Source organism: Podarcis bocagei, assembly GCF_964188305.1.
Source record: "Podarcis bocagei genome assembly, chromosome: Z".
Taxonomy (NCBI): Eukaryota; Metazoa; Chordata; class Lepidosauria; order Squamata; family Lacertidae; genus Podarcis; species Podarcis bocagei.
This window is the reverse complement of record NC_138140.1, coordinates 19,402,277-19,430,263: the sequence shown is the minus strand read 5'-3', so window position 1 is coordinate 19,430,263 and position 27,987 is coordinate 19,402,277. Positions and strand designations below refer to the sequence as shown.

Sequence of the window (27,987 nt, the reverse complement as noted above, 5' to 3'; positions counted from 1 at the left end):
CCTGGGGAGATTTTGCAGTTTCTCAAATCCTATAGCTATTAACAATATGATTTTATTTTATTTTTTCATTTGGAGAAAATACATCTGCTCCAAGGTGGCGCACCTGTTACAGGCACTCTTGAAGAGCAGCTGGTCTTTTAGGAATCAGAGCGGATCTGCGCACACACAGCCCTTTCAACAAAAACAGTGGCCAAAAATTCCCCAACTTGCCGTCTAAGAACATTAAAACATAGCATGACCTTGAGCAATCCCTGCCCATCTGACGAGCCAGTCCAGTTCACCACACACCTGTCCCCTATGACAACACCCAAACTGATGATTTGTGCCCAGAGATGGTGAACTAAGCAGGCCACGAACTCAGGCCAGAGGGACACACTCACGTGACAAGGCCCCCTCCCCAAAGAACACCAACAAGTCTAGTTTGTGGGCATTTCTTATGTATGAAAGAAGTGCCGAATAACACCTGTGGCCCTCCAGATTTTGCTGGAGTGGAACTCCCATCATTGTTGTCTTTGACCACTGGTCATGCTGGCTGATGGGAAGCCCCAAGAATCTCTCGTGGGTGAGCAGGGTTAGCTACCTGCATAGTGGAGCTTGCCCAGATTGTGCCCTAAAAACAGAATGGAACAAATCCTTTGGAAGTATCGCCCTACACAAGATCACAAGATCCTGGCCAACAGACGCTGGCTGTGGAATCACACCCCTGAAGCAAAATGCAACTGCGAGATTTTTGCAGGATCCACCTGCAATTGCAATTTACTGGGAGTGTTTCCCTTCCTTTAAACAAAAGAAGGCAGGCAGTGCAGGGAACTTAGCCAAATGTTTAAGAAAATGCTACCCTGCTCTTGAGTGAGTTTGAGCTTCATTCTGGCTACCAAACTCCCCTGACACATACATCCATTTGACATCCACAGCTCCCAACAAGATGGGGAGATGTCACTTGCTTCCCATCGTAATGATGGGCCTTTGGCCTGACCTCATGGAAGGCTAACATCTGTAGCTGTTCAGATGTTGACGAGACTACAATTCCCAGCATCCATCACTGTGGTTAGAGCAGATGGAAATCTGACAACACCCAGAGTCCCCCAACCCTGTTAAAAAGCAAGGATGACTTTCCAAGTTAACAGAAACTCTGGAATTTGAAGCCCAAAGCTCTCCCACCTCCAATACCCCTTTCCCAGAGACATTCCCCTCCACCCACAACATAAAACAGAACCAACACAAAAGGACAAGCTAAGGTCACCTGTTTTTGCAGCTCCAATGGAGACCCTCCATCCTTGGAGTTTCACAGAGACCATCCTCGGTGGGGTTCCCCCTCCAACCCATCCTGGAACTCTGCACCCAAATCCCCTAAAGTACATATGATTAAAATGATAAAAAGCCAGCACCTCCCGTTATTACTGCTTGTTTCTGTACAGAAGCCCATTTCGGGACATTGCTCCCACCCAATGAGAAGTGGGCCCCAGACTGTTGGAAGTACACTGATAATCAGGAAGGGAGAAATTGCGTGTCTAAGGAATGTGTGTGTGGAAAACACATACCCCATGCAATGAAAAACCTCCACAGTATTGAGAGACATCATTTCATAATTCCCTGTCCAGTTATACAAACTTGAGGCAAAGTTGTTAACACTGTTCTCAACCTCCAAAGGGATGGGGTGAGGTGGGACCTAGAGCCCCATAGAGCCCCATGGAGATGGGGCATGGCTGAAGGAACAATAACCCTAGAACATAGGGAAGGGCTGAACAGGTGAGATCCAACCCCTTTCAAGTAAGCAGAGGAGAGAGGGAGAGAAAAATGAGCACATTTCTGCCTGGATTTTGGACAGTCAAAGGGGCTTTCCCCCAAAACTCCGAAGGGTCACAGCAACAAGTTGGAGAGTTTAATCTGTGTGTTGGTGTTGGCTGGTCTGGGGAAGGGAAGCTGAAGACGAGAACAGGAATGATAATGATAGATATATGCAGAGGCGTTCCCTTCCCCATCTCCCTTTCCCTAGGACTTTGAGGAAGAGTTTGCAAACTTTCCCCCTTCGTCCTAAGCAAAGAAGAATCACCACAAAGTTTCGTTTTTGGCAACAGGTCGTTTCAAAAGGGCACCGGGGCCTTCAAAAAGTTGTCACTGTGCAAGGCTGGATGCCTCTCCGTTGACTTCACTGGGCCTCCCCGACAGCCGGAGGAAGGTTGCTCTCATGCTGCTGTAACATCTGTTGGTGAGGTCGTCAACGTCCATGGCAGTCAGACCCTGGGTTGGGATGGGGGGCAAGACTTCGACCTGGATTTTGCCTGGTGAGGGTAAATAAATCATTTATGTATTTATTTTGTCAAATTTATACATCACTTGACTGTAAAAAAAACAAAAAAAACAAAGAGGTTGCAAAAAAAGATAAAATAACTAAATTATCGATGAGAAAAAAACAATAATTTAAGACTTCCAAATAGTTAAGATAACAATACACTAAAACCAGCTTAAAAATGGCAGCAACTTTCTAAACATCTGGGCAAGCTTGTCTAATCAAAATGTTTTTAGCAGGTGCCAAAAAGAGTACTGCAAAGGTGCCTGTCTGATGTCAACAGGCGGGGAGTTCCAATGTGCAGGTGCTGCCACATTAAAAAACGCCATCAAGTGTCTGGATAACTGGGAATGTTTAAACATTCTTCCTGGAAATCAGTAGTGAGAGATACAGACACACCTTGCCAGGGAGGGCATTACACAAACGGGGAGCCAACACCAAGAAGTCCCTGTCAATGAGGCAGCCTCCAGTGACAGCAACCCCCCTGAATTAACCCTGAAAGGGCTTTGGAATATTGGCTATTTTGTGCAAGGGTCCAGACCACCAGGCAGACCTCTCCTTTTAAAAATAATGCACAGGGTCTGGGAAGAGGACAGTTTGCAGACCAGCCACTACCATACCTGATGTAAAGAGATTCTTCTCCGAATTGTAAAATGATAAGAAGGAGGAATACACCACAGGAATTACTGGGACCTGGAGACAAGAGAAGGCATGGAGGATGGTTAGCAACTGACCTCAACGAGATCTGCTGTTGTTGCTACTGCATGCATATTAAAAAAGGATTTATACCCCACTTTTGGCCCTAGGATCCCTCTGGGTTCACAGATTTTGGAATGGGTATCTTCTGCAAGGTGACACTGATGCAACAGCAGTGCAATTAAAAGCAAGTAAGAGGCGACATGATAGAAGTTTACAAAATGATGCCTGGCGTGGAGAAAGTGGATAGAGAAAAGCTATTCCTCACTCCCTCTGAATGAGAGAACATCCAATGAATGAGAAAAGAAAGTCCTTCTTCACAAAGTGCACAAAGAGTTACACTATGGAAGTGGCAGCAATGTCATCAGCACAGATGCCTTTAAGAGAGGATTAGACAAATGACTGGAGGAGAGGGCCATGGAAGGGCACTAGCAGCCATAAAGGCTATGCTTCATTTCCACAGTTGGGGGCAGCAATGCTTCTGAATAACAGTTGCTGGAAACTGTTGGAGGTGTGAGTTGTTGTTGCTTGTCCTGCTTGTGTGCTTCCCATATAGCCATCTGGTTGGCCACTCTGAGAATAGGATGCTGGATTAAATGAACTATTGGCCTGATCCAACTGCAGGAAGCATGATAGCTGAAAATGGAGCCTCCATGCTCAGAGGCAGTCTACCTCTGTTGCTGAGGAATAGGCAGAGGAGGACTGCTGCACTCAGGACCTTCTTTTGGGCTTCATATAATGGGCTGGCCTCTGTCTGTCACTATTTCATGGGGGTGATTCCACTGCATGTACTGGAACATTTGGTTCATGCACGTCCTTGAGGATCCCCAAAGGCATGCTCTCTTGGGGAGCTGGCTTCAGGCACCAGGCCTGCAGGCAGACCAACTCCACATTACAAAGATGTCTACAAACATGGCATGAAGGCTGGCAACATTAATCCCACCGTGTCGGAATCCCATGCAGATGACAGCAGTGCCTAGAGACAGACAAGTTGTGCATCCATATCAGTGACCAGCAGAGGAGAAATGACTGCTGGGATGACCACAGAGAAGAAATGCAACGCTGCACCTGCAGCATAACAACCATGTTGTTGCAACAACATGCTGCAACGAAACATGTCTCTCCTGCATCGGTCTCTACAGCCACAGCCGGCACTGTAACCCTCCAAAAGTTTGACTTCACCCACAAAGGCATGTACCCACAAAGGCGCACTCTTCCATTGCCTTCCAAATTTCATGCAATGAAAGGGGGTTTAATGGTTTAAAGGGGGGTTAAGGGTGTCACTGTGGTCTAAACCACTGAGCCTAGGGCTTGCTGATTGGAAGGTTGGTGGTTCGAATCCCGAAGACCGGATGAGCTCTCATTGCTCTGTCCCAACTCCTGCCAACCTAGCAGTTCAAAAGCACACCAAAAAGTGAAAGTAGATAAACAGGTACCGCTCTGGCGGAAAGGTAAATGGCATTTCCATGCGCTGCTCTGGTTTCAGTGTTCCGTTGCGCCAGAAGTGGCTTAGTCATGATGCCACATGACCCAGAAAAACTGATTGCGGACAAATGTCAGCTCCCTTAGCCAGTAAAGTGAGATGAGCGCCGCAACCCCAGAGTTGTCTGTGACTGGACCTAACGGTCAGGGGTCCCTTTACCTTTAAAGTGTGGTAAACTAATGATTAATGGGAAGGTATGTAAATACTAAACACAAGCAAATCAGGATGAGTCTCCGTTTGCTTGTAACCACCCCTTAAACAAGTACAAAATGCCGAATAAAGATGGGGTGGGGTCTCTATCCACTGTGCATGCTTTGCATGAACAAATCTGTTGGTTACCTGTGTCTGAATGGCAAGATGAAAAGCTCCCTTCTTGAACGGCAGCAACTCCCCGTTCCCATTCCTGGTACCCTCTGGGTAGATCCACACCTTGACCTGTAGAAAGACACATACAACTCTCAAAGTCCGACAGTGTGTCCTAGTGGTTAGAGTGCTAGATCATGACCTGAGAGGCCAGGGTTCAAACCACCACTTTGCCATGATGCTTAGAAGGACTTCAGCTTCTCAGAGCTTTGGTTCAAACCTTGTGTCTCCTATGAATTCACTTCACTTTGTCTTAAGAGAGTAAGATCCCTCTGCCTACCATCTGCTACAAGATGGGAGGCAAGAAATAATTCTGGCCCACCCTGCAGGATTGTTGTTAGGATTACTGAGATGATGTCCTATGAAGCGAGTGTGGTGCGAGTGTCAGACTAGCACCTGTGAGACCATGGTTCAAAGGCCATGAAGCTCACTGGGTGTGACGTTGGGCCAGTTATTGTCTCTCGGTCTAATCTACCTCACAGGGCTGCTGCGGGGATTAAATGTGGGCTAGGACCTGGGAGGCGCCAGGGTTCAACTCCTCACTTGGCAGTGAAGCTCACTGGAGGTACTTTGGCTGCCAGTCACTGCCTCTCAGCCTAGCCTCCCTCACAGGGTCGTTGTGGAGATTAAATGAGCAGAAGGGGGAACCATGTACGCCATCTTGAGCTCCTTGTGGGGGGGGGGAGAGGGATAGCCACAAAAGAATAAATGAAGAATAGTCAGAAGGACAGCGCTGGCCCCCGGCCTCTTAAGCGAGATGGGCGTGCAACCCCAGAGTCGGACACGACTAGCCTGTACGGGCAGGGGTACCTTTACCTTTACCTAGTCAGAAGGACCACCCTGTGTGTCATTGCATGTGCTCATTGCAGGACGCCACCTGGGACCCAACGCTTGAGTTTAAGATGCCACAGTTTAAATACAATGAAATAAAGGATAACTGTCCTTCTCACAAGTGACTGATATACACAGGTAATACTTTGCAGGTTTCATTGAGTTGATCAGTGGCATTTTAGGATAAAACCACTGGATAAAACTACTGGAGATGAAATGCCACAGTGCAATTCTCAAGTGCGTGCACATGCAAACATATTTGCAACCTGCCTCCTGCAACTCACATTGTCTTTCATCATGGCTTGGCCCACTCCGGCCATCACGGACTTGGCGTTGCTGGTTCTCTTCCGGTTGATGAAGATGACACCACCCAGGTACATGATGAGGCCCACGGTGCCGAAGTAGAGGAGCTCCCGCTTCGCGATCTGGACACAGCGTTCTGGGAGGATCTCCATCAAGCCTAAAGGGATAGGAGAGCAGGCAGGATGCTGAGTTCTGCTCTGTGGTCCAGTACGGATCCTCTCCCTTTCCCTTATCAGGGAGTCCCCATTGCGGCAACACAGGGCAGGAGTGTTAGATTTGGACAGAGAAGACTCCGCTGGTGCCTGACCTACCTTACAGGGCTGGTGAGAGAGTTACCAATCACCAGTTCATTTCTGGGCCCAATTCAAGGTGCTCACTTTAGTGTTCAAAGACCTAAAACAACTCAGGATCCAAATACCTGAAAGACCCCCTCCTTCCCTACAGACCCTCTTGGGTGCTGAGGTTAACACAGAGGGTCCTCTTCCTGCATAAGGACCCACTTCATTTTTATGGTTGTATGTTGTTTTAAACTGTTTTAATTTTGTAACTCGTCCTGGGGCCTTGGGGTGAAGGGCAAGTAACAACTAGCAAGCAAGCAAGCAAACAAACAAACAAACAGGATAAACCTTGCACCTCTTTCAAAACTATGTTGATGCTTTGATAGGATCTAAACCAGGGGTTGGCAAGGTTACCAGATGATGGGCCGGTCCATGTTCTGTACGTCGGAGGATGGGCTGGAGCGTGTGTGCACGTGCGCTCTTCTGGGTCAGGGGAGTGCCCGTGCACACACACTATTTCTGGTGCACATCCAGGTCAGAGGAGCACCTGTGCACATGCACACAGGCGCCATCAACCCAGAAGTCAGTCCCTGTGCTGTGCCAGTAAGAGTGGGCTGGGGGGTGGCAGGGGTTGCCATGGGTCTGTTAGACAAGCCCTGTGGGCCACTACCAGCCCATGGGCCTTAGGTTGCCAACCCCGATCTAAATTTAGAAGATGGAGAGATGTGCAGGGTGTCCTTTTGTCGAAACTTCCAACTTTCGCAGGATTCACTGGACAAAAGGTTAAGAGTCACATCTGCTGTTACACTCAGGTCCTAGTCTATGGCTCCACCCCCCACCAGCATGCGGCCCCTTTATGGGTTTCTAATAGAATGCAGCCCTCAAGTTAAAAAGGGTTCCCTGCGCTGATTTAATCTTTAGACATCTGTGCTTGAGCAGCCAACAGATATTCAGTCAACTAATATATATTTTTAAAAATGTCTTACAGTGGACCTAGCTGCAGCCATCTGTGTTCTAATTAGATCTAGGCTTAACTTCTGTAATGAGCACTGTATGGGGCTGCCCTTATAGATGACTCAGAGACTTCAGATGGTTTTAAAGGCAGCCACCAGACTTCAAAATGCCTTTATCATCTCCATTGTATTGCTGGTTGGTGTGCTTAGGTGCCCAATTCAAAGCACTGTGGTTTTTGTGTGTGTGTAATCTTTAAAGCCCAAAATGCTTTGGGACAACAATTACCGTATTTTTTGCTCCATAACACTCACTTTTTTCCTCCTAGAAAGTAAGGGGAAATGTCTGTGCGTGTTATGGAGGGAATGCCTACGGATGGCGGGGGGGGGGATCTGCTGCAGTCGTGAGCAGAGGATCCATGGTTCCCCTTCCTTCCCTCCTCCGTGGCTCGCTTTGAAACAGCAAAGTGGGAGAAGAGCTGCTGAGTGGGGAGCAGAGAGGGACAGAGAGCCTGCTTCTTTAAAGGAGCAAAGCGGGAGAGGAGAGGAGCCTTCTCCCCTTATACCCCTCTTCTGCATTATTAGAAGCATCCTTCTCCACACACCCCACGCGTGTTCCTTGTCCCTTGAGTGCTTTTCCTTCCCTCCCCACTTAAAACGTGGTTACAAAGCACGGATCCACATGGAACCTCAGGATTTTTGCACTGGGTCACCCCAAATTCACCATCAGATCACATAGCATGTCCATGGCTACATCTTGCACCAAAAAAATCACGCACGCACCCACTGTTGCCTGGGGCCGCAGTGGTGCAAAAACGTTACAAAGCATGGATCCACATGGATCCTCAGGATTTTTGCATTGGGCTACTCCAAACTCACTGTCAGATCACATGTCTGTGGCCACAGCATGAACCACAAAAATCATACCTCCACTGTTTCGTTTAGAATATTATTTTTCTTGTTTTCCTCCTCTAAAAACTACGTGCGTGTTATGGTCGGGTGCGTGTTATAGAGAGAAAAATGCGGTATTTGGAAGGCCATTTGTACCCATTTCAACCTGCCTGCACATTAAAGATTGGAAATGTTGGCCTTAGTAATTTGCCCTCTGCCTTCGGGTACTGAAATTGGTGGGGATTCTAGAGAGAGGGTGCCTTTTTAGTGGTGGTTCCACAGCTTTGTAGTTCATTGCTATTCGTTGCCTGTTAACCTCTTGAACATCACCACAAACAACTCTTTAAAAAAGGCTCCGAATACCATGTTTCAGGCAGCCTGTGCAATGAACTGTATTTTATATTCTGGGCTAGGTGAGCACTGGTTGTTGTTGTTGCTTAGTTACTGCTGCCTCACTTAGCTGTTCATGTTTATACAAATTATGTTGCATTTTATATTCTGTATTTCTGTTCTACTCTGGGAAAATGTCATCATCACGTGAACCAGTTTTGAGTGCTGGGTCAAGGGGAAGCTTCTTCTGGCTATTCTCACCCATCATGTCCAAGATGCTTTGATGGTTCGAAACGATGACGCAGGGCCCCTCGACCTCGAAGTGCTCTAGGCCCTTCTTGTCAAACCTCAGCCCATATAAGTACTTGAAGCTCCGGACAACATTTTTGATGATCCTGCAGGCAGGAGAGGAAATGAGAGGTCAGGTAACGGGAGCATTTTAAACAAATAAAATCACATGAAAAGCGACTGGCTACTTGAGGAAAAAATCGTTACATGCCACCCCAATCGCCAAATAGTGGGAGACTCCAGGGATTCCAAGTGCTTGACCCTGGGTTTGGTTTCCTTGGAATGAAGGTCAGTGGACGCTGCGGTGTCTTCAGGATATGTGATTCTTTTTACACATATGCACAACCTGAGCATAGGATGGAGGGGCTCATAGCATTACCAGAACCAGTGAGGGCAGTGAAGGTCCTGTGTGAGTGCCTGGAGGCAGTTGGAGGATGGATGGCGGCTAATGGATTGAGGTTGAATCCTGACAAGACAGAAGTACTGTTTTTGGGGGACAGGGGGCAGGCGGGTGTGGGGGACTCCCTGGTCCTGAATGGGGTAACTGTGCCCCTGAAGGACCAGGTGCGCAGCCTGGGAGTCATTTTGGACTCACAGCTGTACATGGAGGCACATGTCAATTCTGTATCCAGGGCAGATGTCTACCAGCTCCATCTGGTACGCAGGCTGAGAGCCTACCTGCCTGCGGACTTTCTCGCCAGAGTGGTGCATGCTCTAGTTATCTCCCGCTTGGACTACTGCAATGCACTCTATGTGGGGCTACCTTTGAAGGTGACCCGGAAACTACAACTAATTCAGAATGCGGCAGCTAGACTGGTGACTGGGGGCGGCCGCCGAGACCACATAACACCGGTCTTGAAAGACCTACATTGGCTCTCAGTACGTTTCCGAGCACAATTCAAAGTGTTGGTGTTGACCTTTAAAGCCCTAAACGGCCTCAGCCCAGTATACCTGAAGGAGCGTCTCCACCCCCATCGTTCTGCCCAGACGCTGTGGTCCAGCGCCGAAGGCCTTCTGGCGGTTCCCTCACTACGAGAAGCAAAGCTACAGGGAACCAGGCAGAGGGCCTTCTCAGTAATGGCACTGCCCTGTGGAACGCCCTCCCATCAGATGTCAAAGAGATAAACAGCTACCTGACATTTAGAAGACATCTGAAGGCAGCCCTGTTCAGGGAAGTTTTTAATGTGTGTCATTTTAATGTGTTTTTAATCTTTGTTGGAAGCCACCCAGAGTGGGTGGTGTACAAATAATAATAATAATAATAATAATAATAATAATAATAATAATAATGATGATGATGATGATGATGATGATGATTGCACCAAGAAATCTTGCTTTTCCATTAGTCATAGCTTTGGATCCAGCACAGAGCAAGCAGGTCTCTGTGTCTCCAGCTTCCAGGCTGCTTCCAGCTCAGCTCATAACACACCTCTCTGGCTCTTGTTTATCCCTTGCAAGTAGGTGAAAGGGGTGGAGGAAAGCTCACTCCCCCCCCCATTAGTCTGGAGGGCCCCATCGCTTAGTTGTAGTTCTTGCAACCTGGCTCATTCTTTGGGGATGCTGATGAGAATGTGTATGTGGCCAGCAAAGGCAAGGATTTTCAACCAGTGTGCCGTGGTACCCTGGGGTGCCTTGAATGATGGTCAGGGGTGCTGCGGGCAACACTGGCCTCTGTCCCTCTTTCCTCCCCTCCCTCCTCTGATGCCCTCTTGCACCTCTGCCTCCCAAAGACTTGTGTGGCTGTTTGCTGCAGCAGCCCTGGCTATAAGCTCCACAGGTGAATGCTGCCTCTGGGGCTGGCCAGGAGCTGAGGCTGCCTTGGAGTAAGCAAGGAAGTGGGTGAGGGAGCCCAGCCAGCCAGCCTGTCAGCCCTGGCTGTTGGGAATGGGCGGACAAGTGGGAGGCTTAGCAGGCAGGCCCAGTGGTGCCTACTGCTGCCACCCAAGGTGAGTAAGGTGCAAGCCTCACATTCATAGTTGCCAAGTCTCCTTTGGCGGTTCTGAGACTGAGCTGCTGCCCAGAAGACTCCCAAGAAGGGGGGAAAGGAGAGGAAGCCAAGTGAATACAAGGGAGGGTGTTCAAAAGGGGGTGAGGGGCTGCCGGCAAGGGGTGGCATAACGGCTTCTGAGGCTCAGAGCATGTTTCCCCACAGGGGAGCCGCAGAAAGAATGTAGTTGGTCAAGGGAGCCATGGACACAAAAAGGTTGAAAACCTCTGAGCTAAGTTCTTACAAAGAAACTTGTCTGACCTGTTCAGCAACCTCCTCCATTGCTGCTAACCCTCACTGGGCACGGGACCCCAGAATCAGAAAGCACTTGGGGCATCATCCAGACTGACCTCCCCAACAAAAAATATAAAAGGACAGCATAAAAACAAAACAAAACCAAAATGCCTGAAAGTCAAAAGTGAGGGTGCCTGATGAATCTCTGTTGGAAGACTGTTCTGCACAACACGGGAGCGGAAAAAATAAATGGCCAACTCCTAACACTGCAGGAGTTTGGACTAGATGACCCTCTGTTTCCCTCCAACTCTTCAATTCTGCGATGTTAATGGAGGCCAGCTTGGCCTCTGCAACATACAGGAGAACTAGCAACAGGCAACCAGAGGATCTCAGTAAGCTTAAAGTTTAGTGACCCCAATAAATTCACTATGCAAATCACTCTAATTTGCACATGAAAATTTCCCAGGAAATCTACACCACCCACCTTAAGAAGGTAAGAAGAGCCTCCTGGATCTGGCCAATGGCCCATCTAGTCCACCTTTCTGTCCTCAAAGTGGCCAACCAGGTACTGCAAAGGGAAGTCGCGCCAAGCAGGACACAAATGCAACAGCAACTCTCCCCACCTGTACCTCCCAGCAACTGCCCTTCTGAGCTAGACTGCCCCTGGGGATGGAAGGCCTGCAAACACAGCAGTCCTCCATGGACAGAGTCCTGCTGATTGAACCAAAGGCCCATCTCATCCAACATTGTCTTTTCACAGTTGTCAGCAAAATGCCTCCAATGGGAAGATCACAAGCAGGAATGCAACAGCAGAAACTCTCCGCTTGTGATTACCAGCAACTGGTGTCCAGAGGCATCTTGCCTCCAGTAGAGCATAGCCATCATGTCAAGTAGCCATTGATAGTCTTGTCTCCCTCCACAACCCTCTCTTAAAGCCACCTGGTAGTTGCCAGAGCTATATGTTTGGCCCTAAACGGCCTCGGTCCAGTATACCTGAAGGAGCGTCTCCACCTCCATCGTTCTACCCGGACACTGAGGTCCAGCACCGAGGGCCTTCTGGCGGTTCCCTCACTGCGAGAAGCCAAGTTACAGGGAACCAGGCAGAGGGCCTTCTCGGTAGTGGCGCCCTCCCTGTGGAACGCCCTCCCACCAGATGTCAAAGAGAACAACAACTACCAGACTTTTAGAAGACATCTGAAGGCAGCCCTGTTTAGGGAAGCTTTTAATGTTTGATGTATCATAGTATTTTAATATTCTTTTGGAAGCCGCCCAGAGTGGCTGGGGAAACCCAGCCAGATGGGCGGGGTATAAATAATAAATTATTATTATTATTATTATTATTATTATTATTATTATTATTATTATTATTATTATTACCAGTCTGGCTGGTATGCCTCCAAAGGAGGCATACAAGGTGCCACCCAACCATCCCAGGGACTTCACTCCGGAATTGTGTAGGGTTTACTGCTTAAGTCTTCTCTTTTCCAGATGTCCCGCAAGGCAGCAAAGGTATAAGATCAGTTTTCCTTCTCCTAGATGGTCTCCCTTCAAACCTTCTTGACCATTGGACCCACTATTGGTCTTGTCCACCGCAGCCTGTCTTCACATGCAGGGGAAGTTCCTCACCTGGTTTAGCTGGCCAGTTGAAGCTGCTGTTGCATGCTGACAGCTTCTAGGGGCCACAGGTGAGAGTGGAGTGCAGGGTGGGGACCCAAGGTGGACAGACTATACCTGGAAGGAGCACAGCATGTCCCCCACCAGTGGTACTACACCTCCCCAACACCCCAGACACCCCTCAACAGCTGGATTTGTGTTGAATCATGACAACACAAATTATTGCTGCATTGTAATTGCCTTTGGGATTGAACCTAGGAGATGCAAAGCAGATGTGCTTCCATCAAGCTGTAGCCCTTCCCCTAAAAAGAACAAGCAAGTCGTCATGGTTCTCAATAAGGAGCTGAATTATACAGGAACATATTGATAATGGCGTTGATGATGAACATAGGAAGCTGCATTGGTAAAGGTAAAGGACCCCTAGATGGTTAAGTCCAGTCAAAGGCAACTATGGGGTTGCGGCGCTCATCTCGCTTTCAGGCCAAGGGAGCTGGCGTTTGTGCACGGACAGCTTTCCGGGTCATGTAGCCAGGATGACTAAACCGCTTCTGGTGCAACGGAACACCATGATGAATGCCAGAGCGCATGGAAATGCCATTTACCTTCCCGCCACAGCGGTCTCTCTTTACCTACTTGAACTGGCGTGCTTTCGAACTGATAGGTTGGCAGGAGCTGGGACAGAGCAATGGGAGCTTTGTCAGCAAGCCTAAGAGGCTCAGTGGTTTAGACCACAGCGCCAGCCGCATCCCTAGGAAGCTGCCTTATACTGAGTCAAACCCTTGGTCCATCTAGCGCAGTATTGTGTCTACACTGACCAGCATGAAGTGCTTTGCCACCCTGGCTGGAGTACAGGGAGGTCCTCAGTTGTTTGGTTCACAAGGCACCAAGCCTCTTCCTTTCTGCACTTGGCTTCTCTCCAGGGAACTCCTCCCTGGGCACACGAGAGCAGTGGAGTGGACCCTGCCCTCTCTCAGGTGAGAGCAGATGAGTGGTGGATGAGTGTTCCAGCTAGTGTGTGCACTCTTGGGATAATGTGTAACTTGCCCCACCTTCCAGCTTCAAAAGCCCAGAACGGTTTGTTGCCTCTGTAGTGTGTTGGAGTATAGTTGTTAGGGTGCCCTGGGAGACAAAAGGTAAAGGTAAAGGACCCCTGACAGTTCAGTCCAGTCACAGACGACCCTGGGGTTGCGGCACTCATCTCGCTTTACAGGTTGAGGGAGCGGGCGTTTGTCCGCAGTTTTTTCCAGGTCATGTGGCCAGCATGACTAAGCCACTTCTGGTGCAATGGAACACCCAAATCAGAGCAGACCAAGGAACCGCCGTTTACCTTCCTGCTGGAGCAGTACCTATTTATCTACTCGACTTTCTGGCATGCTTTTGAACTGCTAGGTTGACAGGAGCTGGGACTGAACAATGGGAGCTCACCCAGTCGCGGGGATTCAAACTGCCGACCTTCTGATTGGCAAGCCCAAGAGGCCACCCACGTCCTTATGCCCTGGGAGAAACCAGGGTTTAAATCCATCCATTTGGTCACAAAGGTCATGGGTGTGACCTTGGGGGCCAGTAACTCTCTCAGCATAACCTACCTCACAGGGTCATTGTGGGGATTAAATGAGGACTAGGCCCTGACGGAGACCAGGGTTCAAATCCCTCCCAACTCAGTCCTGAAGCTCACTGGGGGTGATCTTTTGCTAGAGAGACTACCTTTCTTGTATCCTAGGACAGAAACTTAATAAACAGTCATGAAATAGTTACAGGTAGGTAGCCATGTTGGTCTGCCGTAGTCAAAACAAAATTAAAAAACTCCTTCCAGTAGCACCTTAGAGACCAACTAAGTTTGTTATTGGTATGAGCTTTTGTGTGCATGCACACTTCTTCAGATACACTGAAACAGAAGTCACCAGACCTTTATACAGTGGTACCTCGGGTTAAGTACTTAATTCGTTCCGGAGGTCTGCTCTTAACCTGAAACTGTTCTTAACATGAAGCACCACTTTAGCTAATGGGGCCTCCTGCTGCCGCCGGAGCCTGATTTCTGTTCTTATCCTGAAGCAAAGTTCTTAACCTGAAGCACTATTTCTGTGTTAGCGGAGTGTGTAACCTGAAGCGTATGTAACCCGAGGTACCACTTTATATAGTGAGAGGGTGGGGAGGGGTATTACTCAGAAGGGTGGTGGGAATGGGTGATTAGCTGATAGGTGTAGTAAACCTGTATCTGAAGAAGTGTGCATGCACACGAAAGCTCATACCAATAACAAACTTAGTTGGTCTCTAAGGTGCTTCTGGAAGGAATTTTTTTAGTCATGAAATATACATGGTGCTTTGGGGTTTGGAACTGCCTTTCCTCCCTTAGATGCTCTGTAGCAAATTAAGTCATCAGCAACAATGCTGCGTCCCCAGAAACTGGCCTGGCTGCTTTTCCCTCACGCTTCTAAGCAGTTGAGCAAGTGGAGCTACTGTCAGTTTGGGCCCATGTATCCAATTTCTTGAATCCGGATTCTGACATCTGTCTTGCAAGATATCATCTTGCAAGATACCGCCAAAGTCTTGTGAAGTCTCACGTGCTCCATGAGATCTCGCAATATATAAAAGAGACCTCTCCAGAAATTTGTGCCACTTGAGGGTGACGCTTTTCCACTGAGACAGAGGCAAGGTGGGTGCCACTTTCCTGGGCGTCTGTCATTGAAGGCAGGTGTCTCCCACAGCCTCATTAGTGGGCCAGGACCAAGAGGCCCTGATGGCTGCCAAACCTGTATGGCTTTAAAAGAGAATTGGATGGATTCATGGAGGAGATGAGGTGTTCAGTGCCTACTAACCCTGAGGTCAATGCTCTGCATACACAGTTGGAGGCAGTACAGTGGTGCCTCGCAAGGCGAAAAGAATCCGTTCTGTGATTCTCTTCGTCTAGTGGTTTTTTCGTTTTGCGAAGCAAGCCCATTGACGGATTAGCGGATTAGCGCTATTAGCGGCTTTTAGCGGCTTATCTGCTGATCGGATCAGCTGATAAGCGGCTTAGCGGCTTAGAAAAAGGGGGGGGGAGGGAAAAAACCCAGCAGGAACTCGCAAGACATTGTCGTCTTGCGAAGCAAGCCCATAGGAAATTCGTTTTGCGAAGCACCTCCAAAACGGAAAACTCTTTCGTCTAGCGAGTTTTCCGTCTTGCGAGGCATTCGTCTTGCGGGGCACCACTGTAATGCTTACGAATGCCAGTTTCTGGAGACCACAGGAGAGGAGAGTGCCCTCGTGCCAACTGCTGCAGGTTTCCTATTGGGGGCATCTTGTTGGCCACTGTGAGGACAGGATGCTGGGCCTGATGGGCCATTGGCCTGATCCAACTGGCTCTCCTTATGTTCTTAATCTGGTGATGTGAATTTCCTGGGAAATCTTCATGTGCAAATTAGAGTAATTTGCATAGGGAATTTATTGGGTCCAGGGTCCTGGACTACTCTAAGATCCCCTTAGGCCTGATCCACCAAGGATCATCTTATGTCCACACGTAGCCTAGTACAGTAAAAGCACAACCAAGGACAAAACGGACTTCCAGGATCCGTTGCAGGTATGCTTGTGTTTGTACCTAGCCTCATCTAATGGGAGGACGTCCAGTCCTAACAACAACCTTATGAAACGAACTTTTTTTCTGTTGCCAGAGGAAAATAAATAAATACAGTGGTACCTCGGGTTAAGTACTTAATTCGTTCCGGAGGTCCGTTCTTAACCTGAAACTGTTCTTAACCTGAAGCACCACTTTAGCTAATGGGGCCTGCTGCTGCCGCCGCGCCGCCAGAGCACAATTTCTGTTCTCATCCTGAAGCAAAGTTCTTAACCCGAGGTACTATTTCTGGGTTAGTGGGGTCTATAATCTGAAGCGTATGTAACCCGAGGTACCACTGTAAAGCACTGCTAAAATTTCTGCCCTCGCTTCACAGTTGTTAGCCACCCCAAGAAACACTGGAGGTAGTATTCTTCTTTTTAGGAAGCTGCCTTTCACTGAATCAGAGCAAACTGGGCGGGCGGGGGCACGGGGGGGGGGCTCACTCTCAGCCCCAGCTGGAGATTCCCTGCCTCTGGCAATGGTCCACTGCTATGGAGAAAGACTCCATTCCATGGTTCTGAAGTAAGAGCCAATCCATTGCAGTTTTGCAAGCCATGGCACTTCCATCTCCTCCTTTGCAAAATCAACAGAGCATGCTAGTTTTTTTTGTTTGATTTTTTGCAGACAGGGGGGAGGAACATCCTCTATGGCATGTGTAGGCAAACTAAGGCCGGGGAGCCGGATCCGGCCCAATCGCCTTCTAAATGCGGTCCACCTACGGTCTGGGAATCAGCATGTTTTACATGAGTAGAATGTGTCCTTTTATTTAAAATGCATCTCTGGGTTTTTTGTGGGGCATAGGAATTCGTTCATTTTTTCTTCTTCGAAATATAGTCCAGCCCCCCCCCCCAAGGTCTGAGGGACCGTGGACCGGCCCACAGCTAAAAAAGTTTACTGACCCCTGCTCTATGGCAACCTTCTGTCCAAGAAGGACCAGGGTTCAGAGATGGAGCACCTGCTCTGCATGCAAAGGGCCCAGGGTCAATCCCTCTGGGAATATCAAGGTAGGGCTGGGAATGTCTCCAATCTAAAACCCTGGAAAGCCAGTGCTGCTGCCAGTCAGTGTTGGTGACACTGAATTAGATGGGCTGACTCAGTCTAAGGCAGCCTCTCTTTGTGCCAGGGGCGAGTCCAGAGCAGACTTGCTGCCTTCCACCTCTCCCTCCTCCCCTTCACTCACACAACCTTACACACACAGAGACAGACTTTGCACACAGGAAACAGTGTTTGTCGAAAAGGAACACGGCGTTTTTGCAACAGCCAACTTCCTCTGACCTCCTTATGTCATGATTTTTAGTCACTCTCTGATTACAGCATCTCGAACCCTCACCCAGGACTGAAATGACGACAGGGTCATGATGTTACACTCAGCTCCACCACCACCACAGCCCTATCAGAAAGCATTGCAACATTTCCCTCATGACACAGATGTCAGCTGCACCAGGAAATCCACCCCACCCCCCCAAGAAAACAGTTAAAAAAAAGAAAAGGCAAAAGCGTCCCTAGGTATGTAGAATGCCTTTTTTTGTTTTGTTTCCTTATTCTTGCCTGTGTGGGTGGCCTCATTCTGACAAGGCCTCAACCTCATAAATTCATACAGTAAGCCTGATTCAAGGCACCAAATTCTCTGAAAAACAGGAGTAGCCAGGACTGCCACACAACTTGGTCATGCACCCCTAAGGACTTTGAAGATTCCTCAGAAAAGGCCCATATGAAACACTTTATTCATAGCATCAGCACAAAGGGAGGCCCAGGTGCCGTGAAGTCTGAGGCAACCCCTCTCACTCTCAACTCAACCTACCACATAGGGTTGTTGTGAGAATAAAATTGGAAGGGCTGACGCAGAAGACACATATATGCAGCCTTGAATCACTTTATATGGGACTGCTTCTCCTGGTATGCCCCGCGGAGGACCTTAAGGTCCACAAATGACAACATTTTGGAGGTCCCAGGTCGCAAGGTGGTTAGATTGGTCTCAACCAGGCCCAGGGCCTTTTCAGTACTGGCCCCAACTTGGTGTAACGCTCTGTCACAAGAGACTAGGGCCCTGCGGGACTTGACCTTTCCACAGGGCCTGCAAGACAGAGCTGTTCCACCTGGCCTTTGGTTTGGACTCAGTCTGACCCTTATGTTCCCCTCCCCTTATGGTTTTGATCTATGGGCTACTTTTAAAATGAGGCTGCATTTTAAATTGCATTTTAACCTGTATTTTAAATTGGTGTACCCCCCCATTATGTTTTTACTGAAATTTTAATGCTGTTAGCTGCCCTGAGCCCGGCTTTGGCGGCGGGGTATAAATAAATTTATTATTATTATTATTATTATTATTATTATTATTATTATTATTATTATTATTTATTATTATTATTATTCGATCTTACAAACCACCAGCTGGATCAGTACCCTGTTCTTACAGTGACCAACCTGATACCCCAAAGGGGAAACCAGCAAACAGGATTCAAGCACAAGATCTCTCTCCCCTCCTGTGGTTTCCAGGAACTGGTATTCAGAAGCACCTATGGAGGCAGAGCACAGCCATTATGGCCAGTAGACCTCATTAGCCCTCCTTTATGTATTTGTATAATCCTTTTTTAAAGCCGTCTAGGTTGGTGGCTGTTACTGCCTCCTGTGGAAGTATAGTTTAACTATGTGCTGTGCAAAGAAAGGCTTTCTTTAAATTAAAAAGTCCCCATTGCTGCAAACTTTCTTCAAAGGGGAGCCGCTCCATTCTAGGAAGGAATAAGGAGCAATATAAACTTAACAAGATTATTGTAAAACAAGAACCAGCCAACAAAACAGGCTCCCTTCCATTGGTTGAGTGTACATACCAAACATCTGAAGCACATGGCTTTCACTCAAAGAGCCCTGGGGACTTTGTTTTACCTTTCACAGCGTTCCAGTTCCCAGGATTCTTTTTTTTTTTTAAGGGGGTTGGGTGGGTTGCTTTAATTTTGCAGTGTGTACATAGCCTTATACACAAACCCAGTCCTGGCTCTTGGAATCCAAAGTTAGCTAGATCACAGCCTTTGTGGGCAAGGCCTGATTAACCCCCTTTGCAGTTTATATAAATCTCAGGGCAGGGATATTTGATGACCAAGGAGGCCAGAAAACCTGCTCCAAAGAACCACACTAGCCACTAAATTGTGGCACAGGAGTAGATCAATCCCTTCTGGAGGTGACCTACTGGCCAGGGTGGCCTTCCTGGGTCAGGTCAACCCCTTGGTACACCAAGGTTGTATAACAAACAACATTACTACTACTACTACTACTACTACTACTACTACTTTTTATTTAATGTCAAACTGTATCCCCAAAACTGGCCCACTGGCCTCTCGCTATTCGGCCTGGCGTCTGGCTGCTGCAAAAAGTGTGCAACCCCAGAACTGCAAAACCAGAACCACACTGTTAAGTTCTGAGGCTGTTCTGGAACCCTGGTTGATAACGAACAGGAGTCTTTTCCTCTGGTGTGAACTGGCACATAAAAAGCTGCTTTCTATTGAGTCATTGGACCATTGATCCTTTCAGTTCCATATTGTCTACACTGACTGGCAGTAACTCTCCAGTCCTACCTGAAGATGACACTGGGGATTGAACCCAAAACCTTCTGCATGCAGAGCAGGGGCTCTTCCACAGAGCCACAGCCCTTCCCTAATTTCATTGGTCTACTCTGAGTAGAGTTTCATCAACTGCAGCCCCAGAGGTTGCTCTATACATAGATATACAGATATAGACATGTCTCAGTTCAGGCAGGACAGCAGTGTTGTCACAGCTCAAGGACACATTCCAAGCACACTCATGTACACTCCAGGAGCAGCAGGGCCCATGTGGAGAGGGTTGGGGGCAGAGGGGTGGTCAAGGAAAGAGCACTGGAGGCTGGACAGAGAGGGCCAAAGGGCCACATGTGGCCTTAGAAGTTTCCAGCTGCTGCTATAGGACTTTAAAATTTCTTGTTGTTTAATGGCCTTTGTGTTTGCTTGATGCCAGAACTTATATGCCCTGCAAATAAATAAACTCTGCCACCCCTGGTGAATGTGCTTCTAGGATTTCTATTTATAGGCTCTAAGAGGATGAGTAAGTGTGATCACCGCCCCTCTGCATGTGGGCCACGCTGCATCCTTGATCCCTTTTTAAGTGGCTTCTGGGGCTAATGCTCACACATTAGGATGTTTCATTTGCTCCTTCTTTTGCAGGCTTCATCTGGCTGGGCCTGTGGGAAGAGCTGCTAGGAGGGGAATGTGAGGACTGGCAGTAAGGGGTGTGGGGGGGAACAGATTGGTTGAGCATTCAGTTGTTTGCTGGACAATCTGAGTGAGTTCCTGTGTGTCAGAAGGACCCCAAACTAGGAGAGCCAGCCAATATCTCTAGGACAGGCTGTTAATGCAGGCCCTGTAAACAAGCGTTTAGCTGAATTGTTCAAGGCTTTGACTTGCTGGCTGGGACTGATGGGAGCTTTAGTGCAAAACACCTGGAGGGCACCAAATGTATGAGGAAGGGCTGCAGATCAGTGGCAGATCACTTGCTTTGCTTGCAGAAGGTCCTGGGTTCAACACCCAGCAGATCTCCTCCAGGTAGGTCTTGGAAAAAGACTCCCTGCCAGAAGCCCCCTTGTGAAGCTGCTGTCAGCCAGTGTAGACAGTGGACCAAGAGTCTGACTTAGTAGAAGGAATCTTCCTAAGTTAAATATAAGTAGCAAGTTCCTATTAAATTCAGCCCTTTACTCAAAACCATGACAAGAATCTTCATTTTTAGGGGAAGGTTTGCTGCTCCAAGGTACAGCCCCTGCTGCAGTTGGTTAAGGATGCTATGTGAAGGGTGAATTGCAGTTCCCAGGATTCATTGAGGGAAGTCCAAATAGATAAATATAGGGTGCAGATCTATCCTATATTTAACATGCCAGTGTTAGGCTGGGTACACATCACACATAACCCCCAGCCCACATCTCTCAGAACTCAATTTTTTCTAACCCCCAGAACTTCCTGCCTATGGATATTGGTCAGGCGCCTTTGCTATACTCTTTTCGGCACCTGCAAAAAACAATTTTATGTAGACAAGCCTATGCAGCTATTTAGAAAGCAGATGTGAGTCTATTGCTATTTTAACTTTTCGAATGTCTTAAATTATTGTTAATTCTTCCTGTTGATAATTTTGTTGTTTTGTCTCAGTTGTTAACTGTGTTAAAGTTTTTATTTCTTAAATCATGAAGCGCTGTATAGATTTTATGAAATAAAAAAGTTAAAAGCACTCAGCTTTTCCCAAAGAGTTATAGGCACCGCAGTTTGTTAAAGGCACTGGGAACTGTAGCTCCCTGGGGAGCAAAAATACACTTCCCAAGATTCTTTGGGGGAAGAAACCATGTACTCCAAAGGCATGGGGTGTCTGCAGGCCACATTTTTAAAATTTAAACAGGTCTACTCTGCACATGTCCTGCCAACCTAGCAGTTCGAAAGCACGTCAAACTGCAAGTAGATAAATAGGTACCGCTCCGGCAGGAAGGTAAACGGCGTTTCCGTGCGCTGCTCTGGTTCGCCAGAAGCGGCTTAGTCATGCTGGCCACATGACCCGGAAGATGTACGCCGGCTCCCTTGGCCAGTAGAGCGAGATGAGCGCAGCAACCCCAGAGTCGGTCACGACAGGACCTAACAGTCAGGGGTCCCTTTAGCTTTACTTTACTCTGCACATGACTAACTCCATATCTAACCCTCCAACTTGTGTGCAGCTGTACCTACAAGTGGCCTGTAGCCTCTGGAATGTTACCTGTAAGGGAATGCGCACCTGGGGGGCTCGCAAAAGAAAGGCTCCCCACCTCTTGCCCTTTGTGTGGTGGGTGTTGTCCTTGTAAAAAGCATGCAAATAAGTGACCGTGTGGCAAAGTGTCAGGCCTCTCCACAGGCATTCCTGCTAAACAAAATTCTTGCCTCAACTTGCCTCCTTTAAATAAAGCTTTCGACATGAAAGCATCATTACAGCAACACACACACACACAGAGAGAGAGAGAGAGAGAGAGAGAGAGAGAGAGAGAGAGAGGTGTGTTTGGAGCCCACACACCTCTGAATACCTCATGGGACCCAAACAATTCCAGTCTGTCAGGGTGTGGAGCAACACAAGAAAGGAGGAAAGGGGTGTGAAAGGGGAATTCTGACACCCACATCCCATGCCCCACTCACAACCCGGCCATTTATTTTTGCTTGAGTGAGAGAGAAATCTCACATTCTAGTCCTCGTGGACTTGAAGAAAAGGCTGAATTAAATAGGAGCACAGTCTTTTATGGAGTCAGAACACAGGTCCATTCTAGCTCCATATTGTCTACACTGACTGGCATCAGCTGTATTCCAGGGTTTGAGGCAGGGGATCTTTTCCCAGCTATATATGGAGGTTCCAACGACTGACTTGGGGCTTGGGGAGGACTACATCATGAAAATGGTGGTGGTGCAGCTCAAGTTAATTTAGACCCTGAACTTAATACTACAGTGGTGCCCTGCAAGACGAATGCCTCGCAAGACGGAAAACCCGCTAGACGAAAGGGTTTTCCGTTTTTGAGCTGCTTCGCAAGACGATTTTCCCTATGGGCTTGCTTTGCAAGATGAAAACGTCTTGCAAGTGTTCCGATTTTTTTCCGCTTCCCCCCCTTTTTCTAAGCCGCTAAGCCGCTAATAGCCTTTTAGCTGCTAATCCACTAAGCCTTTAATAGCCGCTAAGCCTTTAATAGCCGCTAAATGGCTAATAGCGCTAATCCGCTAAGACGCTAATAGGGCTGCTTCGCAGGACGAAAAAACCGCTAGACGAAGAGACTCGCGGAACGGATTAATTTCATCTTGCGAGGCACCACTGTATTAAGGCAGTGATTTCTGTGTATTGTATCCACCAGGGAAAGGGGCACACAATTCTGGATGAGAGAAAACAGTTGGCATGGCGGATGGTGGGGGTGGAACTGAGGTTCCCTTTCACACCAGCTCAGTTTTCCCACCCATGAGTGCAGCTGGGGGGGGGCAGCTGCCCCTCCAAAATCAATAAAAACACATAGCTAACTGAGGTTCTGCCCCCCAGAAAACAAAAGGCCTGCTGTTTCAACAAAAATCCAGACTACGCCCATGTTCCCATGTAGGGCATTTCAGGAAAAGTGTTTAAAGAAACTTTAAATAAAGAGGTCTTTTATTTAATACAGTGGTACCTTGGTTCTCAAACACCTTGGTTCCCAAATGTCGAAAACCCAGAAGTAAGTGTTTTTGATCGTTTTTCAGAAGCCGAACGTCCAGTGTGGCTGTTGACTATTGTTTCGGGGGCGCCTGCACCAATCATAAGTTGCGCCTTGGTTTTTGAACATTTTGGAAGTCAAACAGACTTCCGGAACGGATTAAGTTTGGCGCTTTTGTTTTTGCTATTTATTTTGCATTTTTGTTTTTAAGGCTTTTTGGGTTAATTTAGTTTTGTGACTGTGTGGAACCCAGTTCAGCTACTGATGGATTGATTGACTGTGTGACTGCGGAAATGGATAAAAGCCCCCATCCAAACAATGACTATCATCAGTACAGATTTGAATTTTTTTAAATTTTGATTTTTATCATCTACAATACTATCTTATTTATTTTACAGTAGAGTACATTGATTATTGCTTTCATTTTATGGATCAATGGTCTCAGTAGTAAAATTCATGTTAAATTGCTGTTTTAGGAGTTGTTTTTAAAAGTCTGGAACGGATTAATCAGTTTTGCATTACCTTCTATGGGAAAGTGCGCCTTGGTTTTGGAATGGACTTCCGGAACAGATTAAGTTTGAGTACTAAGGTACCACTGTACTATATTTCTCCTACACTGTTTACAAGAGGAATATGTGTGTCTATTGCATAAAAACACTTTGGTACACATGTTTGGAGAACAGCCATGTTGGTGCAATATATTTCCAGTTGCAGTAAAGGGAATGCGCACACACATTTTCTGCAAACACACCAGCAGAACAATTAGCAATCACTTCATGACACATGATTGACAGGAGTGGCTTTGTTCCAATACCCAACCTCCAAACTTCTGCACATTAAATTCTGAAATGTCCGAATAAAGCCAACATCAAAACCAGTTGAAATGCTAGTTAATTGGGGCTTTAAAATAATAATAATTAAAAGGCTGTTGCATGAATTTCAAGATTATCTCAGTAACCATGAGGGCTAGATGCTTGAAATAATTCAAGTTGTGTCCCTTGATCACCCAAGGAAGTGAAGGTCCACAAAGAGAGGTTATCTTCTTCTCTCCCCTTTCGACAGACCTAGATGCCCTGAAGCATATAAAGAAGTAAAATTTGGGTGGGTCTGGAATGCTGATCTCTGCTTGCTCAGAAGTCAGTATGTGCAGCCAGACGAAGACACCTCAACTCACACTATTGCACTAAAACACCCACCCAACACTCTCACTCTCAGTCTCTCTGAAATGGAAATGCAGGCCTAGTTATTTCATGCAAAATAATGGCAACATTTAAATTGCCAGAATATTTTTTGCGGTTGGTTATTCAGCAGTATGGATACTAGCATGTGTTTAAATAAAATATGCTGTGGAAATCCAGACTGTGACCTGCCACCTGCCAGGCAGGGCCCGATTCTAGAAACCACACATAGCAAGAGTGCTGTAATTAGAGTTGATTCAAAATAGCAGCTCATTATCTTTGCTGCAGCTCCCTTAGACCAGCCACTACGCAACATCATTTAATTAGGGGGAAATGTATCATGGATCTCTTGCAGAGAAAGAAATCAAGTTCCTGGAAGGGGGAACTGCAACCCCCATTCTGTGTAGCACAAGCTGGCTTCCAAAACTAAAGTGGGTGCAGGGGATAGAAAAGCAATGGAGTTGTGGTCCAACTTTGATGTATTATAATTATTGTATAATTGTATTTTAGAATGTTGCTTTTGAATGCGATGAGCTGCCTTGCATACCACCTTGGGAGGAAGCAGGTATAAATATAAACACGTTAAATAATAGGTCCATTGACACTAATGGACCCAAATCAGTCAAGCCCTTTAATTCCAATGTGTCTACTCTAAGGAGATATTGTTGGATAAAACACCTCTGAAGATGTTGGGTGACATGCTGATTATTATTTTTTAAAGAAACTGCCTGCAAAGTAGATGCTAGCGATTTCATTAATGTTTCATTGGATTATGCTAAACTAATAAGGGAAGAGAAATGAGATCTCAGTCTACTTTTTTTAAGAGGAGAGAGAGAGAGAGAATAATAGTAAGAAGCTAGTCCAAACTCACATCTCCACTTTTAAAATTTTTTAAATTCCCCAGAGTGGCTGTGGAAACCCAGCCAGATGGGCGGGGTATAAATAATAAATTATTATTATTATAAAAAGGCTGAATTCACGCTATACTGTACATTTAAAAACACCCCTCCCCAAAAGAATTGTGGGAACTATATTTCACAAGACTTCAATTTCCAACACCTTTAAACTACAGTTCCCAGGATTCTTCAGGGGTGGGTGGGTGGAAATATGCTCTAAATATGTGGTGCATATGCAAGCCAGAAAGCAACTTTCATGCCCTCCAACATTTCTCCGATGAAAATGGGGACGTCCCATTCCAGAATGATAATTTTACTATATATACCCCACACATCTTACTGGGTTGCCCCAGCCACTCTGGGCAGCTTCCAACATATTTGAAATGTAATAAAAGATTAAACATTTTTAAAAAACCAACACCTTCCCTATACAGGATTGCTTTCAGATGGCTCGGGGGTCAGGTAACTCCATACCCTCCAACATTTCTCCAATGAAATTAGGGACATCCTAAGGAAAAGTGGGACAATCCGGGATCAAATCAGAAACCAGAACGGCTTCTCTAAACCAGGAACGTCACTGGAAAATAGGGGCACTTGGAGGGTCTGAACTTTTTAAACATACACAGATGACGCATCAATGCTTTGGGCAGGTTTAATTTAGACTGGAGTCAGGAAGGAATGCTGGAGACAACTGTCATAGCTGGGTGGGTGTGCACAATTTTCCCAAGTCTAGAGGGGGGCAGTCTTCTGAGCAGCCAGCTGCGTATTTTGTTCTTGGGGTTGTTGTTTTTTGCAATAGCAAGGGGAATCAGAGGTGCAAAAAGACACCCTGACCAAGTGGTTCCCAAAGTGTGCAGTAACATGGGCGGCGGCGGCGGGAGGAGGCTGATTCCCTGGGGGGCACTGAGAGAGACAAGAGGGGGGCAGAGTGGCGCTGAAGGTGTAAATGACTATTACACTTTGAAAAGCTGCTATCACTGGATCAAGTTCCTCCAATTAAGCCAAAGAGTTTTAATTGGATTTTGAGTAAATGTTCAATTAATTGTTGCTGTTTTGAATTTTACTGTTATTGTCTGTTATTGGGACCGTGATTCTCCAGCAGTTTTGACTTCACCCCCGGAGGCGCATTCCACTGTCTCTCGAGACAGATGGATGCCAACAAAAAAATTCAGAACAATGTCTTTTTATAGGGTAGGGTAGCAGGCGCTGGGGTTGAGTTTATGGAGCCAAGGGGGCGGTGGCCGAAAAAGTTTGAAAAGCGCTGCTCTAGACTATGCACAGAGAGTCCGCGCCACCCCCACCCCGGTGTGAGATTTGGGGCTCTTGTAAAGTGTGTGCGCGTGAGATTTGAGGAAGTGAAGGATCAAGGTTTCTTAAGAGAATGGAAAGCAAAAGCAGCCTTTCTCAACCTGTTGAGAACCGCTGTTTTAAAGCGAGATTTCTCTATCCTAGCTTGCTCTCTACTCTCCAGGAAGAGGCAGGACTTGCAAACCCGGAAGAGCGGAGGAGGAAAACTCTCCCTCCAGAAAAGGCTCGCTCCACAAGTCACCAAAACGGAAAGCTTGCATTAAGAGTTTTGCTAGAAGGCAGCAGAGAAAACGGCTTCCAAAGACATTGCATGAGCCGCGTTCTGTGGATTTTTGCAAATATTTTAAGGGCGGTAAAACATAAATTTTAAAAAAGCAGTCATTTGTATTAAGACACGTGTGTGGGAAAAACAAGGAGCCTGCCCTTGGCAGAGGTGAGCCTCCAAACGTTGCCACACTTTGCAAACTGCCTGCTAAACATCCGTGAAAGAAAAGCACGAGGAGAGCTTGCGAGCGCGCGCAGAGCTCCACGCCCTGAGTTGGAAAGGAATCCCGACCCGGGAAAGGAAACGGTGGGAGGGATGTCACAGAATCGTAGAATGGGAAAGGACGCAAAGGATCATCTAGTCCAACCCGCTATGATGCGTGTGTGTGTGTATCCCAAACTCTCAGCTATTATTGCAAATAACACCCCAAATAAATAAAGGAGATCGGGGAAGCGGGGAAGCTTCCAAGCTCACGTCATGTTGTGGACAGTCCTTCCTCGGTTCCATAGGAGGCAGACGGGGGCGGTGAAGGTGGAGGCAACCACGCAGAGGACGCAGTAGAAGCCAATCTTCGCCTTGAACTTGGCCCGTGGGCTGAGCTCCAGCGCCAGTGCCACCAGAACCAGCATGAGGGGCACCCAGAAGAAGAGCCACCCGCCTTGGTTCTCCATCCTACGCGCAAAAGGGCGCCGGGGGACCGCAATAAAAAGTCTCGCTCTCCCCTTTTGCGGGTCCTGTGGAGAGGAGCTGGCGGGATACAGCCCGGGAGAGCCGCGTAGTGGAGCGCGAAACGTTGTAGGCGCGGAAGGAAAGGTGACAGTGGCAGCAGCAGTGACGGCACGCAACTCCAGGCGGCTCAGCCGGGCCCGTCCCGTCCCTTAATGGGCGGACACACCCGGCGGGCACGCCCTCCTTTTGCTCGCTCACGGTTGCTTTTCGGCGCCCGGGCTTGGCTTTCCAAGAGAGGGAGCTGCTTTAGGGCTGAGTCAGAGCTTTGATCAGGTCGTTCCCCTGAAAA

The 27,987-nt window shown here is 47.5% G+C and overlaps 1 protein-coding gene across 1 annotated transcript; it reads right to left on the bottom strand.

Moving 5' to 3' along the window:
- Nucleotides 1–32: 32 nt before the first annotated feature.
- Nucleotides 33–27,840, bottom strand: AGPAT2 (1-acylglycerol-3-phosphate O-acyltransferase 2). The gene is made up of 6 exons (XM_081178884.1): nt 27,444–27,840; nt 8,677–8,810; nt 5,948–6,123; nt 4,809–4,904; nt 2,911–2,983; nt 33–2,282 (listed from the first exon to the last, which is right to left on the bottom strand). Exons 1-6 carry the CDS (start codon nt 27,638–27,640, stop codon nt 2,116–2,118), a joined length of 843 nt encoding a protein of 280 aa, XP_081035010.1. The 5' UTR covers nt 27,641–27,840; the 3' UTR covers nt 33–2,115.
- Between the last annotated feature and the right edge of the window lie 147 nt (nt 27,841–27,987).

Excerpts from the sequence above, each read along its gene's own strand:
- AGPAT2 (XM_081178884.1), bottom strand. The coding sequence starts at position 27,640 with ATGGAGAACCAAGGCGGGTGGCTCTTCTTCTGGGTGCCCCTCATGCTG. Across the intron at positions 8,811-27,443 it reads AGGACTGTCCACAACATGAC|GATCATCAAAAATGTTGTCC; the intron begins GTGAGCTTGGAA and ends TCCTGCCTGCAG. Across the intron at positions 2,984-4,808 it reads ATCTTGCCATTCAGACACAG|GTCCCAGTAATTCCTGTGGT; the intron begins GTAACCAACAGA and ends TCTTGTCTCCAG.